The 17,087-nt window shown below is 42.6% G+C and overlaps 2 protein-coding genes and 1 long non-coding RNA gene across 3 annotated transcripts; 2 read left to right on the top strand and 1 right to left on the bottom strand.

The window, feature by feature from the left end:
• Window positions 1–1,709: 1,709 nt before the first annotated feature.
• Window positions 1,710–9,194, top strand: LOC117847446 (protein KTI12 homolog). The gene is made up of 10 exons (XM_072290386.1): window positions 1,710–1,872; window positions 2,366–2,534; window positions 2,653–2,756; window positions 3,809–3,865; window positions 4,319–4,404; window positions 4,637–4,722; window positions 7,152–7,267; window positions 8,253–8,303; window positions 8,375–8,463; window positions 8,714–9,194. The coding sequence occupies exons 2-10, from the start codon at window positions 2,381–2,383 to the stop codon at window positions 8,874–8,876; spliced, it is 906 nt and encodes a 301-aa protein (XP_072146487.1). The 5' UTR covers window positions 1,710–1,872; window positions 2,366–2,380; the 3' UTR covers window positions 8,877–9,194.
• On the bottom strand, window positions 9,172–15,412 carry LOC117847455 (uncharacterized). The gene is made up of 2 exons (XR_004638631.2): window positions 15,049–15,412; window positions 9,172–9,835 (listed from the first exon to the last, which is right to left on the bottom strand). It is a non-coding gene; the product is annotated as an uncharacterized lncRNA (long non-coding RNA).
• Window positions 10,426–14,654, top strand: LOC117847436 (uncharacterized). Its single transcript, XM_034728655.2, has 2 exons — window positions 10,426–13,649; window positions 13,992–14,654. Exons 1-2 carry the CDS (start codon window positions 10,898–10,900, stop codon window positions 14,366–14,368), a joined length of 3,129 nt encoding a protein of 1,042 aa, XP_034584546.1. The 5' UTR covers window positions 10,426–10,897; the 3' UTR covers window positions 14,369–14,654.
• Window positions 15,413–17,087: the final 1,675 nt, after the last annotated feature.

Raw genomic sequence — 17,087 nt, 5'->3', positions numbered from 1 at the left:
ACTGCACCTAGAAATTTCATGCGAGATAGATAAACACTGATCTCTCTATGTTTCTATCCACCACAATAAACTACAGCTTCAATATTAATTCATATCACAAATAGATAGCTTAGTTCAGTATGTTATCAGTACATATGAAACGATTTGATACTCTAAATAGACCATGTCTTAGCATCCTAAGATAATGATTTGTCTTCAGTAGACTTAATTGCTGATTTTGGCATTTCTTGCCGCAGGCCAAGACTCTAGCTTCTGAAGATGCACTTGGTGATTCTTCTACAAAGACACGGAAAAGCATTACAAAGAAAATGTTATATCCCTATCAACAACCTGTTTTATTGCTTGTCACTTGGTTATTACGCACAAAATTTATAACTATACTTACAGGTCTAGCCAATCCCCTTACAAAAAGTTACTAAGAAATTATTCACTAGTGACTTTGGTGAGGAAGCTAGAGATGACAATGGTGACAGTGACGGCGGTGCAGGTGCTGTTGGTCAGCCCAGGTAGTTCCCTGCACCATTTTACTTGCTTCTACTTTTGCCTCTACTTTGAGTATCTTTAGCTTTGTGCTTAGATGTACATAAGAAGCAATTATCCTTTGTACTCATAATGGGACATTAGCACCTTATATTACACTTCGGTTTGTAGAGTGGATTGCTCTTCAACTTCTGGAAGTAGTCAATTGAAAAATGATGTCTGAGAATGAAAAGACACACCATATCAAATGTTAGAACCACCACATACTATCTTGTCTAGGAATGCAGGTCACATGTTTATATTATCTAGCAGGTAGACCTCTAACAGATATTCACTAATTAACCTGCTAATCTAAGTTTCCATATTGGTATATGCATCAGCTAGATATTCCATATGTAAAGTCGTATTATACTTCTACTTCTAAAGAAATTCATGAGGTTACTGCATCTTTTTTATCTGACCTTACCTAAAAATAAATAGATCACTTGCATATCATTTTTTACTCACCAGGAGACACGCTAAAGTCTGAACTGTTTCCGTTTTGCAGCCCAGTTTAGGATGCACGAGCAGTGGAGTTCATATGTATTTTGCCTCTACTAGTTGCAGCCAGTTTTTGTGCTCGCTTCAGCTTCGGTGACCAAACTCTAATTCATGAGCTTTATCGTCTATATGCTTTACTAGTCTTTAGAATGATTTTGTCAGATTTATTGCTCAAATTGTGTAACATCATCATGAAATGTTGATTTTGATGCTTATTTAGAACAGTATTTCTAGCTACCACCTGGGCTGTTTGATAGCTGAGAATACTGTGGTAGTGTTCCATATGCCGGATAGATACAATATTCATGGTGCTCGGATATACTGTAATATTTATCATCTAAATGCTGGACATACACTTCTGATGGATAGGATATCCATGGTGCTCAGATATGCTATAATATTTATGATCTAAATGCCGAACATACACATCAAATAGAATGAGTAATATTGATGATATGTTTGTTAGCATATGCTATGATTTTGTGGTGGATTTTTCAAATGACATGCATTGTCATCTGAGATAGATAGAACAAGTTATTCTTGCATTTTATTGCCTACTGTAAATTTAGTTGTTTAATATTTATATTTGATGTCATGTATGAAAAGTGCGTCGAAGTTTATGGTTATTTTAATCAATACGCGGACGTTTATTTCGTGGGAAAGCGCAGTTTCTAGGCGTGGAAGCGTTTACACCTCCGTACGTGCACTTTGCAGTCAACCTTACGCCCACGGTCCACCCACAGTGGCACAGCCGCGCCTTCTCCGTCCGAGCTCAGCCGCTCCCTCTTGCTCTCTTCCGCCGATTCGTGCTCGTCCAGCTGTGGTGGGTAGTGGTAGACGGCCGGCGACGAGGTGAGTCCTCCTCCTCCCTCTGTCGGAGGCATGGTTGTGTCTGGGTCAGGGTTAGGGTTTCGGGTTCGTGGTTGTCGGGGTAGGGTTCCATGGGCAGCGGGCTGCTCCAGGAGCGTGTAGCGGCGGCGGCGGCGGCGGATCGAGTTTGGCGAGGTGGCGGACTACGTCCTGCGGGAAGGGCCGACGGCGGGGGCGAGCGAATTCCTGTTAGCCAATGGCGGGGTGGAGGGCGGTTGTGGGCGGCGCCATTGCCGGGGGCCGGCGGTGCAGGGACAGTCCGGGTTCATTGAACCGGGACTGTGCCTGCCGTCACCCCAAATCTTCTTTCAGTACTACCTTGAACTCCATACGCAGCATGGTTGTTTCAATATAACTTGTTTTAGAGTCAGATCGAGATGGGAAGTGAATCATCTGTCTGTTCACTTCGGTGTGTATTTATTTTTATGCGAATTGTTTATGTATGGCTGAAATTTCCCCCCTTCCATCTCTCAAGGTTTCTACATCTTCCATGGCACTCGTTGTGATGTGTGGGCAGCCATGCAGCGGCAAATCAGCAGCTGCTGCTTGCCTTGCTGCTGCGCTGCGCTCCTCCTCAACTGACCTTACTGTCCGTATCATTGACGAGTCATCACTCCATCTTGGACGCAATGATAGCTACAAAGGTACTGACTATTATGTGTCTTAATTGTGCACTTGTATTGATGCTACTGTTCACTTATATTTTTTGTCCCTTTGATGAGCATGTTTCTTTCTGATCATAGTTGTTTGTTCCCTTCTTAGATATGGTTGTCGAGAAAAACTTGAGAGGAGTTCTTAGATCAGAAGTTGACAGGTCCGTGTCACGTGACAGCATAATTATTGTCGACTCTTTGAACAATATTAAGGTGAGGGCAGTATCAAATTCTTCATCCTATTTTCGCAAATCTGTAGTGAGTAATCAGTTGTCAACTAATAATACAGTTTTACAGTCTTCATCTTATCTGTCAGAGTGTCAGTCTGTCTTATAGTTCACTTTTACTCCTCATCACTGTGACAATCATGGTTGCCGAAGACATGTTGAAAGTTACCCTGACCAGCAATCTGGTAATCAACTGGTTTATGGAGGTTACTGGATGGTTACCAGTTTAATCCTGCTCATATATTTTTTGAAACTTTCGGCTGTCTTCTACTTGTAAAAGAAAATTATATAGCCAGTTTAGTACAGCATAACAATAGAAAGGAAAAGCTTTAAATTGCACACTTTCATCAGAATTGTTTTCTCTTGGTACCTGTTGGAATTTCCAGCATGGTAGCTGCTGGTTATTGCCCGGATTTGGACCCTTTTATCTTTATATCTGTAATATAAGCTTTGAATTTGCTTTCTATCATTATGGTATGCTCACAATTTCTGCCATAAATAATAGAACTATAGATTAATATTAAAGTTCTGTCAGCATAAGCTGATTTTTTTTTCTATTATGATTGTAGTATACTTAAGCTAGTAAATCAAATAATCATGTAGCAAATGTGATGAACCTCCTTTTCTGGTGGATTATTTTGCTTCAGCTCAAGCATTCTCTAAGAAGTCTCATAACTATACATCATTCATCTCCTATGAATGTCACATGAACAAGTGTGATAATCTAGTTGCAAATGTTGCTACATGCTAATTCGATTGACTGGCATTCATTGAAATCGGTGATGCGACACTCAGTTGCAACTGTAGTGGTCTGTAGGATGACTTCCTTTGTTATTGCTACATCCAAACTATTCTATTGATTGTCACATTACTTGTGATGTAAAATAGATTCTGCAATTTGTGTCACGTCATTTTATAGTTGTGATGCCTTCAAATGCATTATGGTCTTGCAATAATTATTGTGTATAGGTATGTAAGTATTATGTATAGGTATGTAGCTTAGGTATAGACAATTGACTTTCACCTGATAATATGCAGGGGTACCGATATGAGCTGTGGTGTCTTGCGCGTGCATCTGGAGTAAGATATTGTGTGGTAGCCACCTGCTCTCTTGTTTATTTACTTATTATTATTTTTCATATTAGAATATTGGTTGTGCTAGCATAATACAAACAAGCTGGAGTTGTAGATGACACTATGTGTTCCAATGGATTTAGTTAATATAAGAGTCGAATAACAGTATTGCTTGCATGATGAGCTACCTTTTCAGACTAGCCTTGAATGTTGATATTTGTTGGAGCATCACCTAAGTTATGTTATAAGACAGCCTCATGGCCCTCACCTAACTCACCTAAATAAAGTTACAAAGAGGATTTCATTTAATTCAACACATAGGACAAGTTGGAATGCATGACTATGTTCTGTATGATATTTTTGTCCAAGAGCACCTATAGGAAAGCTTGGAAACTTTATTGCACTTTGTACAGTTCAGTAATAAATGATACATTAGAAAGTGATTTCCTTTATACTTTCTCTTTTATTTTTCAGCTTTTTTGTGATACAGAAGTGGACCATTGTAGGGAATGGAACAGCAACCGCCAGGAGAAAGAAGAACGAGCATATGATAGTAATATGTAAGTCAGATTTAATCCTTGTGGAACTGGTTGACCTCAAACTACTAACTTGTCACATAAATACATAATGTTGACATTCTTGTTTTAAACTGACTCATATTTCATAGGTTATAAAATCTTTAGTTACTATATTGGATTTCTGGGGGTGAATAGCACAAGTACTGTCCAAGTACTGCTATGTGTACAATCAGTTACAGTTGCCCTCTCATTCTCTTTTCTTCAATGATGACAGATTTGAAGATCTTGTGAGCAGATTTGAGAAGCCAGATAGCCGTAATCGTTGGGATTCCCCTCTTTTTGAATTGTTTCCATCTAGAGGTAACTGGCTCTCTTCCTTTTTATTAAAGAAAAAGAAATCAACTTCTACTCATGATCTTGTACTAGTTATCCTCATTGTCTGTTGTTAATAACTAAAAAATTCTTCTCTTGTTGCATATGCTGTCAAATTTCTAGCCGTTTCACTGCCCTGTTTTTGTCTTAACCATGCAAATGTTTGCTCCCTGGATTACTATGTCTTTATTGTTCCTATTGTCATGTGCACAATTTTCTAAAGTTCATTCAGAGCATCACAAGTTCCACTACGACAAGTAGCGATGAAAGACACTAGTGCCATATGGACTAGTAGATAGCAATGCCATACTAAATGTTCTTCTTTTTGTAGTTATTTTAAATATACCGTTTGAACTCAGCATTCGTTACTGGTTGTTATCGAGAACAATATTTACAGTCACGTGCATTGTGGATGGAAACATAGACTAGCAGCTCACAAAACTATTAGTTTCCTGCAATGTTTTAAGTAGCGGGCTATAGGATTTAGCGGCAGGGTTCTCAAACTGTTATAGCACCTCTATAGCCCGCTATTTCTACTGGGTAAAATTGCACAAACAACCCAATAAGCCACTTCAAGTTTGACATTGCCCCCCATAAATCATTTTGTTGCAAATACCCACCCACATGCTTAATTTTGTTGCAAATACCCACCCAGTGTGTGCAAACTTAACTGATTCAACATGTTTTCAAAATAGCGAGCTGCCAATGTGGTCTTTACCGAAATTACATACTTATAGAAGTATAATCTCGACAATTTTTTTTTGGAGATTACACAAAAGAATTGCTAATGAGAGACTAAACTGTCACACTGAGTTTCACTATCTGTACAAAAAATTTCAATACAAAATGGTAAATGAACCTAATGCAAGCACTTGGGCAAGTTTGACTATGCTACCTCAGCCTGTAGTTGCTCTCTCGGCAAAAACAGGTTGATTCGGTAAATTTGAGCACACTGGGTGGTATTTGCAACAAAATTAAGCAGGTGGGTGGGTATTTGCAACAAAATGACTTATGGGGGGCAATGTCAAACTTGAAGTGACTTATGGGGGTGTTTATACAATTTTACCTTTCTTACTGCAGTGGTCATAGCACCCCTATAGCCCTCTATTTAAAACACTGGTTTCCTGCCATCATGGCCCTTTCTGTGCATTTTTTGATTGACCGCACAAGGCAATTGATCAGGTGACATTTGGATTGTGTGAAATGGATGCTGGAAATTCGAATTATTGAGTAGGATAGATTTAATTCAGTACTTGAACTTAGGGATTAGGAAGGGAATTCGGGTTCCGGAATGGGGGCATGAGGAATGTGTCTCAGTTCCCATTATTTAGGAGGATATGCGTACATTTTCCTTCCTGCCATTGTCTCGTGGTTATTGAAGTTTTATGAGCCTCCAACTAATTGCTGCTGATGCCACTGGTTCTTTTCTACTAGCTGCCAAACACCCTTGCCATCCTTTAACACACGTGGCGCACTCTTGTTCTCATCCAGATCAGAGCCCCTTCGAAAGTTGCCCTTGAGCCTGGTCCGGTTGCTCTTGAGCCAGCGGCAAAGGTTGTCCTTTTGCCCCATCGAGGCATTTGCACTACCTTCTCAAGTGATTAATTTAATTGCTATTACTATTAGTCTTGAATTCATCACCATTTATCCATTTGGCAGGGGCTTTTTGTAAAAAGTAGAATGGTTGCTTACCTGAAAATTTCAGTCATGAAAATTCAACCATAGTCCCAAACTTGTCATTTCTAAGTGTGGCAAGGTACCAAAATCTCATATTCCAGTTTCTAAACTCACCTCATATTCCGTCTCTTCCAATCCATGTCAAACACATTATCCACATGCTACCTTAGCAATAAGTAGAATCTTGTACTATATTAGTTCTTGCTTTGAAAAACTCTATGGCATCCATTACAGGCTAAATAAATCAAAAAGAAAAAACTGCACGGCTCCATTTTTTTTCTCGAACGACGCAGGAGAGCTGCATGTCATTTCATTAAGAGAGAAAAGAGCATACAACGAGTCCGGTTAAGGATCAAAACCTGAGTACAAAAACACACACCCACACACTCATGAAGAACCAACCCAGCCTAGGCAGGCGGGGACAACAACCTAACAAGGAATTCCTGAAGATTGGCTGCCCCATCCATACCCCAAAGGCTACATTCATCAGTTACTGTCTGGAGCAGTACATGCATGGCTTTGAATTCTCGAAAACACATGATATGTACGGCTCCATTTGGTAGAGGTGGATTATAATAACTTTGTCAACTGCTTTTAAAATTTGGTGTTTCCTTCTGCAGCAGCTTAAAAATATGTGCACACAGGACAATGCACAACCGCATATTGCCTCAATTTTGTTTACATTGTGGTTGGCACATAATTCAATTTGGTTAATCTGTTTCCTCTACTGTTTTTAATAGATGAAATAGTGGAAACAGCTCCTGTTATTGCCGAGGCTGTGTCATATTTGACAAAGAAAGTGGATTCAAAAACTAGAGATGTAAAAGTTCTCCAACCTACAATAGCCACTCAGACTGTAAGTATACATTATGGTCATAAGAATGAAATTGAAATTAATATCAAGATTACTGAAGCTGCATGATGTTGTAAATTTCAATCTCAACTCTGATAATTCAGTGTGGTATTGTAACATTTGGAATCCTAATTCAAAATGTTTATGTGAATGCTTGTATTCTATGTGCATCAGGTGTCATCCTTAGAGCCATGTGCCAAACTTTTAATAATTAAATATGGATATTTGGTCAGTGGTTGTAGTCATGGACTCATGGGTCCTTGGCGAGTCTCCTTGTAATTAATTTTGCCCCAATAGGGGTTGCGTCAGTCTTCTTTGACTCCTTAATTTAATGATGCGCAACTCTCCTGCGCGTTCCCTGAAAAAAAGTGAATAGGGTTATATTGAACATCAACATCATTAGCGCACGATCAGTTACTTCTTATATCTTGCCTGTTCGGTGGTTGTTGGAATCATAGAATATGTGAATGGTTATGTTGTATACTTTGGTTTCCTGTAACAAGCATAAACCCTAAGCCTAGAGCAGGTGTGACAACAACCTGCTGCACAAAATGGTGTGCATTGTGCACAAGTGACAATTTTCAATATTTTCTGTTGTCATCTACTACTGGATTGAACATGCCTGACTAACTTCCCTATTACACAGTATGATAACGTGATTGGACAACTATTTCTAGTTTGTTCAGTGGTATCAATATCAGGACTAGTTCAGCCCAAGATATATATCATAGTTATTGAAGTTGGCCGTATGAAAATGGAATAATCTAAGAAACTGGCAGCTTCTCTTCCATCGTGTGAATTAACTTAGGATATCAAGTGCTTTCCATATTTCCTTTCCTGTGTGTGACAGAAGGCAGTTTTAAATGGACATATGCTGTTAATTTTGTTCCTGGATCTTGGCAGTTACATTTTCATAATTGCATTTTCCTGGATCTTGGCAGTTACTTTGGATATCAGATTGCGTTTTCATAATGGCTTGATATTTCAGGTGCGAACAACAGAGGCTAATTCCCTGTATGAGATGGACAAAGCAACACAGGTAATAGCAGTTGTCTTGGTTGGTAGCTGGTCTTAAATCTACACGCTTTGATAACGTGCTGCGCTTGGCAGGAGGTGGTGAATGCAGTTGTTGAAGCACAATCCTGTGGTCTTGGGCTTGCCATGAACAAGATTTCTATTGGACCAAACTTGCCAACTATATCCTTTTATTATCATGCGAGTTTATACAAATGCCATCTCAGTGAGTTAAAAAATCCATAGGTTGTTTTTGATATTTAACTTTGCTATCCAGTCGGCACATGGTATCAATGTAGAATTAGCTCCACAACTTCATATATTAGCTTTAAAGGATTTGCCTCTCCTGCATTTATACATGCAAATAAGTGGGGAAAACTTCAGCCATGCTTGGTTGTTACTGTTTGAATTGAGATCCTTAACTAATTGTTACATCAATCTTCAAAGATCTGTTGGCCTGCCTGAGCTCCGAAGCCTGCGACGAACTTTCATCAAGCTGGCAGGGCAGTACAGCCTGAGTGGTCCACCACCGCCGACTGATGCTGATAGCGCAAAGAGGATGTTTGTCGACTACTTAAACCGCGAAGTTGGTGCTTGAAGATTTTTCCTCTCTGATGCGGCAACATTTTGTGGTGAACTCAACATGGGGGACTATTGGAGAAGCAACAACATAGTATGCTCTTTTAGAGCCGCTAAAGAGACTTTCTGGTATAGGATTCAGAAATGCTGGCATAAATTAGATCCTTCTGCGGCCATAGGATGAGTGGGCACCGCCGCGAGCCCAGCGGTGTATGGCTGCAGCGGCACGTAATCAAACCATGATGCAAGGATTGTTCTGCAGTGTGGCCTCCATCCTGTTTGTAAATGGGATCGTGCACCTTAAGACAGGCAAATTAAAGATTCAAGTCCGTGTTAATTGATCGGTGCGTCGCCACACGCCCACCTCCATCTCCATATCAAAATTTTGTTGAATCTTCTAGGATATTATTGTAGTTGGTAGAAGGAGGATTGGGGTCAGTTGAATGAATGTTTATCTCAAAAGAACAACTCCACTTGTTTCAGATACACTGCATACTTAGCCGGCTGCAGCCTATCTTGCAGTACGTAGTTCCGTTTCCCTTTGGTGATTATCTGAAACCAGATTTCCTTGCTTGTTGCTCCGAACGTATAGCCTCCACCAAACTTCAGTGCCTGTGCCTGACGCCATCACGGTACGGTGCCTGCTCTAAACGATAAGAACACATCAAAAAAAAAAAATTCCCAGATTACTAAGGGTGACAAGTTGGTCCAGGATCCTTGACGGCGGGAAAAGAAAATTGAAGTCGGGTAGCTATCCGATCAGCTAAGCAGCACGAGAAGAAACTGAACCTGCCAGTCAGTGGGTTAGGGTGCTGACAGCAGTGCTATCATGGTGAGAATCGGATACAAACCTAACAAATACTGCGTTCTTTCCTGTACAACAGAGCGAAGTGAGGAAGCGACCTTTTGTGCAACCAGTTGGTACTCTTTTGCTTGCTGATGCACCAGCAAGTAACGGAGCATCGCATCGTTTCAATTCTGCAGGATGGAAATTTGGAATTAGTGGCCAACAATGAAAGATCATAGCAAACTTTCTTTTCAATGACAATTTATAATATTTTTCTCCTTTCGTCAGTGACTACAAACAAGTCTGTTGGCTTTAAACAAGAATCAACCATTGGGTAAACTCAGAGAATATTTTTTTTTGGTAACGCAAATAACCGTTTTGTCTATTTTTCCTTGCATTCTCAAAAGCAAAGTTACGTTGGCTCTTATAAAGATAAAATGGTAAGCTGAGTTTGCATTGACATCTGGGTCTAGTATATACCTACCACCTTGACTTCTTGACTTTGATGGTGATTCGACTGATACAGTCTACAGAAAACTCCATATACCTCTGACTCCTTGACTTACTGACACACCTATGGTTTCACACCTTACTTTCAAAATTATGATAAAAAATAGCAATGTTAGTTGTACCACGGTTGACACAAGGATAATAGAATATCAAACGTAGGTGACCAGCCTACTTTGTTGACCAAGTGGCAGATTTGCATCAAAACAAAATATGGACTAGTGATTACAAAACAGTCTTTGGCAACTAAACTGCTGCAAGTCTGATCCATTTCTAAGAATCTTCATATGAGATGTCGACACGATCACATGACTTGCCTCGCACGCAAAGAACACAATTCAACAGTGAGCAGATCATCAGAACCAAGTAACCAAAAACCCGGGTGATAGCCTGCAGGCACACCAGCCTTGACCGGTTAAAATGTTACCCGGGTGATAGACTGCATATCAATTTTTTTATGATGTCATAGTGTTGATGCTTTTGAATACTGAACGAACAGAAAATTTTGAGGAAAAAAGATAGAATTTCAAGCCAGAATAGACCAAAACAATACCGGTAACCAGCCTAGACATGTAAATTTCAGTAATACCAGATTTTTACGTCGTTGACCACTTGTAAATTGATGATCGGTGGTTTACATTGAACCCAGTGGAAAATGCAGCTCCTGACTATATATTGAGAATAAGCTCAGCTTGCCTTATGCGAATGGCTGTAACCACACCAGCACCCAAGCACCACTGTCAGCAATGTTGCTACTCGGCGAGTCGTTCTTGCTCGCCTTCATGTTCCTCACATCTTCTGCAGGTTTCGTGGTGCCAGCGTTGTCAATCTCCACGAGCAGCATCACCGACCGGCTCGCGCTCATCTCCTTCAAATCACTCATAACGAGTGACCCTTCGCAAGCCCTTGCGTCATGGGGCAACCTGTCCATTCCGATGTGCCAGTGGCACGGCGTGGCGTGCGGCTTGAGGGGACGCCGCCGTGGCCATGTGGTGGAGCTGGGACTCGAAGAGCTCAACCTTGTTGGCACCATCACCCCTGCTTTGGGCAACCTCACGTACTTGAGGCGACTCCACCTCTCACGGAACCACTTCCATGGCATGTTGCCACAAGAGCTCGGTAATCTCCCTGATCTTGAGACTCTACAACTTAGCTCCAACCAGTTCTCAGGAATGATCCCCGATTCACTTGGAAACCTCTCAGCGTTGACCTTTCTTAGTATTGCCACCAATAACATTGAAGGAAGCATCCCACCACTGCAAGGCCTATCTTCTATTGAGCATCTTATTCTGGCGCGAAACCATCTTGAAGGAACCATCCCTTCTTGGTTAGGAAACCTCACTTCACTACAGATCATAGATTTGCAGCATAATGGTCTGGTGGGTCAAATCTCAGAATCAGTAGGAAATCTAGAGTTGCTTACAATCCTTTCTCTCTCTGAGAACAATCTTTCAGGTTCTATGCCCCATACACTTGGAAAGCTCCATGCACTCACTGGACTTTATCTGATGACTAATCAAATAGGAGGCTCTTTGCCACCTTCGCTGTTCAATCTCTCTTCTCTTCAAGTTCTAAACATACAACAAAACAACTTTACTGGGGGTTTTCCATCTAATACTGGCAACAAGCTTTCGAAACTAACAAAATTTCTTGTATCAGATAATCAATTTCATGGCGTGCTCCCATCATCCCTGTGCAATGCTTCCATGCTTCAAATGATTCAAACAGTAAAGAACTTCCTACGTGGAACCATTCCCCAATGTTTGGGAGCTCAACAAAAAAATCTGTCTGTAGTGAGGATTGTAGGAAATCAATTTGAAGCAACAAATGACGCTGATTGGGGCTTCCTGACTAGTCTAACTAACTGTAGCAATATGCTGGAGTTGGGTCTTTCTTACAACAAACTCCAAGGCGTGCTACCAAATTCAATTGGTAATCTCTCAACACGTTTGGAATATTTGGCCATAGGAAACAACAATTTAACTGGAGCAATACCAGAAGGAATAGGGAACCTAATCAATTTGAATTACCTCAGCATGGGTAATAATATTTTTAAAGGTGCTATTCCATTATCGTTTGGCAATCTCAAGAAGTTGGACCGATTATATTTATTAAACAATGCTTTGTCAGGACCCATCCCAGTAACTCTTGGCAATCTAACAAAACTTACTCGACTTAGACTTAGTACTAATATGATTAGTGAAGTTATTCCTTCTAGTCTCAGCAACTGTCCTTTAGAAGCGATTGATCTTTCTCACAACAATCTTTCTGGTTTGTTACCTAGAGAACTACTTTCCATGTCAACATTATCGGCTACGATGGATCTTTCACACAATTCATTATCTGGAACTTTGCCATCAGAACTGGGAAATCTAAAAAATCTGGGCGATCTAGATTTCTCTAATAATAGGATTTCTGGTGAGATTCCAGCCTCCATTGGCGAGTGTCGAAGCCTGGAATATCTCAATACATCTGGAAACCTCCTTCAAGGATCAATTCCACTGTCACTTGGAAATCTAAGAGGCCTCCTGGTGCTTGATCTTTCCTACAATAATTTATCTGGGACAATCCCTGAAATCCTTAGCAGCCTGCCAGGGCTTTCCTCATTGAATCTATCATTCAACAAATTCCAAGGTGCAGTTCCACAAGATGGGGTATTTCTCAATGCAACTGCGACTTTGATCGCTGGAAATGATGGCCTTTGTGGTGGTAACCCTCAGCTGAAATTGCCACCCTGCTCTAACCACTCCACGAAGAAGCCATTGCAAAAACTTGCCATAATAGTTGCCATATGCAGTGGTTGTGTTTCTGTAGCATTAGTATTTGCACTGTCTTCATTATACAGAAAGAATAAAAAAATAAAAGCAAACCCACAGAGCTCAGTCATTGGTGAACAACACATGAGGGTATCTTATGCTGAATTGGCCCACGCAACTAATGGTTTTTCATCTGAGAACCTCATTGGGGCTGGGAGCTTTGGTTCAGTCTACAAAGGTAGAATGAGAGGAAATGAACAGCATGCACTCGTCGCTGTCAAGGTTATAAACCTCATGCAACGTGGAGCGTCTCAAAGTTTTATCGCAGAATGCAAGACTTTAAGATGTGCTCGACACCGAAACCTTGTGAAGATATTGACAGTGTGCTCAAGTACTGATTTTCAGGGTCGTGACTTCATGGCCATTGTGTATGAGTTTCTTCCTAATGGAAATTTAGACCAACAACTGCACCAACATATTACAGAGGACGGTGAACAAAAGGCACTAGATCTGATTGAAAGGCTACACATTGCAATTGATGTGGCATCCTCACTTGATTATCTTCACCAACATAAGCCGACTCCAATTATTCATTGTGATCTTAAGCCAAGCAATGTTCTCCTGGATACTGACATGGTCGCCCATGTTGGTGATTTTGGGCTTGCAAGGTTTTTGTATCAAGACATGGAGAAATCAAGTGGTTGGGCATCAATGAGAGGATCAATTGGTTATGCAGCTCCAGGTGTGGTTCCATTTGCTACAGCTCTCTATTCTCCTCTAATAAAAGTTTGCAGTGCTAGGTTTTATATAAGTTAAAGCTTTTTTTTAGTATTTCACTTGCTTAAATAAGTACAAATTAAATGAAACTCAGTTTCGTAGAGTGGACCAGGAAATAGCTGAAACTTGTAAATTCCTAATAAGGGAAAAATAAATAAGTAATTTCACACTTATCTGTAAGTACAACAAATAATTTCATAGTCTTGGAAATGAATACTACTACAAGAAACATGTTATTACATACCCAAATTCTTGAAAAGGTCGCTTTCTTACAAAAGAACACCTTTTGGAATTTGGTTGGTTTCAGAGTATGGATTGGGCAACGAGGTCTCCACCCAGGGTGATGTCTATAGCTATGGCATACTGTTACTGGAGATGTTCACTGGAAAAAGGCCAACAGATAATGACTTTGGGGAAGCCATTGGGCTTCGAAGTTATGTTCAAATGTCACTACCACATAGCACAGCTATTATCATAGACCATCAGCTACTAACAGAGATGGAAGGTGGTGAAGCCAGCAACTTCAACTCAAGCATCATTAGTGAAATGATAATGGCCTGCATCACTTCAGTTCTGCAAGTTGGGATTAGGTGTTCAGAGGAGACACCGACGGATCGCCCGCCAATCGGAGATGCTTTGAGAGAACTGCAAGCTGTTAGAGACAAGCTTCACAGCCACCGCTGAAACATTCCAATGACTTTCTGACACCTTGATGGTTGCATGCTGCCAGGTCAACTTGTGATGCTTTGCAATTTGAGATTTGTGCGAATACTTGCTACCAAGTTTAGTGTTTCCAGAAAGACTCGGTCTTCTTCCAAATAAGTGATAAGCTACTTGGCCAGAGTAGGCGAGCCAAGGCAATTTAGCATTAAGTTCCTGCAGTTCCTTGCTAATTGGCCTCGAAAGGGCTTCGTCTTTGTTCGACATGTAGTTATGCCAAGTGCATCTAGCACTAGCAGGCTTTCACCTTCGACCGAGTTCTTCCTACAAAGTCTCTTTTTCATTTGAAAGTTGAAACATTTTCCTTTCTACTCCCTCCGTTCTAAATTATAAGTCGTTCCAACTTTCTTGGAGAGTCAAAGCATCTCAAACTTTGACCAAATTTATACAATAAAGTACTAATATTCATGATACCAAATAAGTACCAATAGTTTCTTCATTAAATATATTTTCATAGTATATCTATTCGGTACCATAAACCTTTATGATCCTCTCTACAATTTTAGTCAAACATAATATAGTTTGACTCTCCAAGAAAGTTGGAATGGAGTAGTTCCTCGTACTACTGTATTGCAAATTGCAACTGTTGCTTATGGAGCAAGTAGGATCACAAAGAAACCTAATAAGTTCAACAGAGATTTTACCTCCGGCGCGGAGTCGGGGACGACGCCAATGCAGCGGCAGAGGTTGCCGTCGGCGTCGGCCACACGGCGACGGCGCGCCGCGCGCGACAAGCCGGGACGGGACCTTGGCGGCAGTTGCTGGACTGCTTCTGCACTGGGAGCCTAGGATCCGCACTTGCGCGCGCGGCGGAAGAATCCGAGAGTCGAGCGGTGGAGCTCCAGCCGGTGGTGTGGGACGAGATGTCGCCGCGGGTACAGGGGCGTCAGAACTCAGAAGAGATCTCCGGCAAGGCCGCCGCAGACGGGAAGCTCTATCGACCATTCAACCTGAGCTGGGGAAGCGGCCCGGGAGGAGGGCCTGTTGGGCTGGACGTTATGGGCTAAATTTCTACGCCCAAACAACTCTCGGGTCTGGATCGTTTGATCATCAATATTTTCCATTTTTTGAGATTGGTGCAAATATAGAAGAACGGGTGAGATTGATCCAATCTGAGGAAGCATCGTGTGGAGCAGGCATGTCGCGTGCGCTCCACTGCAAGGGTGGACACGTGTCGCTGTGTGAGAGGAGGGGGCGGATGTGATGTTTAAACTCGGGTTGAAAACGGTACGGGAAATTCCCGTACCGACCGACACCGTATACCGCATTAACCGATCGGATATCGTTTTTGTAGGAAAAATAGAAAATAGGAAACCGACACCGTATTTTAGGCAGGAACAGGAACGAAATCAGTTAAGGGGTTCTCCCGACCGTATTCACGGTTCCCGTATTTAGCAGGAAAAATACCGGCGGTATTCCCGTATTTTGCACAGCAAAATCTCATTTTCAGCCCATTTCAACTTGTAGCCCAGCACACTTCGACAACCAGGCAGTCAGCCGCGCGGCCCAGCCCACCAACAATCCACAACCAGGCAGAGGCAGTCAGGCTCAGGCACTCTAGCGCGTGCGCGACTGCGCGAGGCCTAGCGCGAACCGCCGAACCCTAGCGCTAGCGCAAACCCGTCCGTCCGGCCGCCGCCCGTCCGCCGCCGCCCGTCCGTCCGTCCGCCGGCGCCCGCCCGTACGACGCCGCGCGCCCGTCCGCGGCCGGCCGCCCGCCCGTCAGCCGCCGCCCGTCCGGCCGCCGCCCGTGAGCCGCCGCCCGTCCGGCCGCCGCCCGTCCGCCGCCACCCGTCCGTCCGGCCGCCGGCGCCCGGCCGTACGACGCCGCGCGCCCGCCCGTCCGACGCCGCCCGCCCGTCCGCGGCCGGCCGGCCGCCCGTCTGCCTGCGCCCGCCCGTCCGCCGGCGGTCGTCCAGGCTCCCACGGCCGGCGGTCGTCCTCCATCGGCGGAGCAATGTCGCCGCCGACTGGGGGTCCTGCCGCCTCTGCTGCTGGCTCGTCGGGATCCAAGCGACGGCTCATCCTGGAGCCGCCACTACCCGTGGTGGTGCATAGCACCATGCTTCCTACTCCAACTCCAACCTCAGGTGGTGTATTATCCTTGTAAATTGTAATTGCTTCAGGAAGTTGTATTGCTACTCATAGAATCCAAAAACTTTCATATTTTACTCAACCTAGCTATATTTTACTCAGGTGGTCTCTGGTCTATATGATCGTGTTTTCTAATTGCATAGGAATACAAGTATATTAGTGCAACCAAAGTTATTCATGTATTTATAGTCTCTGGTTCTTATTCATGTATTTCTCCTCGCAGGATGTATGATGTCAAGGTCAACAAGTGGTTTGTGTCTGTCTAGTGCAACTCCAGCATCTAGTCCAGCAACTGATGATGGGGTTTCTTTGCTAAGTGGAGGTGGCATTGGTAGTGACAGTGGTGCTGGTGCAGCTGATATAGGCGGCAGTGGTAGTGACAGTGGTGGAAATGGTGCTGGTGATGGAAATGTTGGACAGCAAGGTCTGCAAGGAACAGATACAGCAAATGCCATTATTATTGAGGGTGATGAGTCTGTGCCTGCTGAAGATGATCAGCGCAGTGGGAAGAGGCAAAAGAGGTGCACATCTGATGTATGGCAGTACTTTACCAAGAAGAGGGTGGTCATTGAGGATAATGGGAAGACAT

The sequence above is a fragment of the Setaria viridis genome, chromosome 1 (genome assembly GCF_005286985.2).
Source record: "Setaria viridis chromosome 1, Setaria_viridis_v4.0, whole genome shotgun sequence".
Lineage (NCBI taxonomy): Eukaryota > Viridiplantae > Streptophyta > Magnoliopsida > Poales > Poaceae > Setaria > Setaria viridis.
Note: the sequence above shows the minus strand (reverse complement) of the source record. Positions and strands in the feature narration are given on the sequence as shown.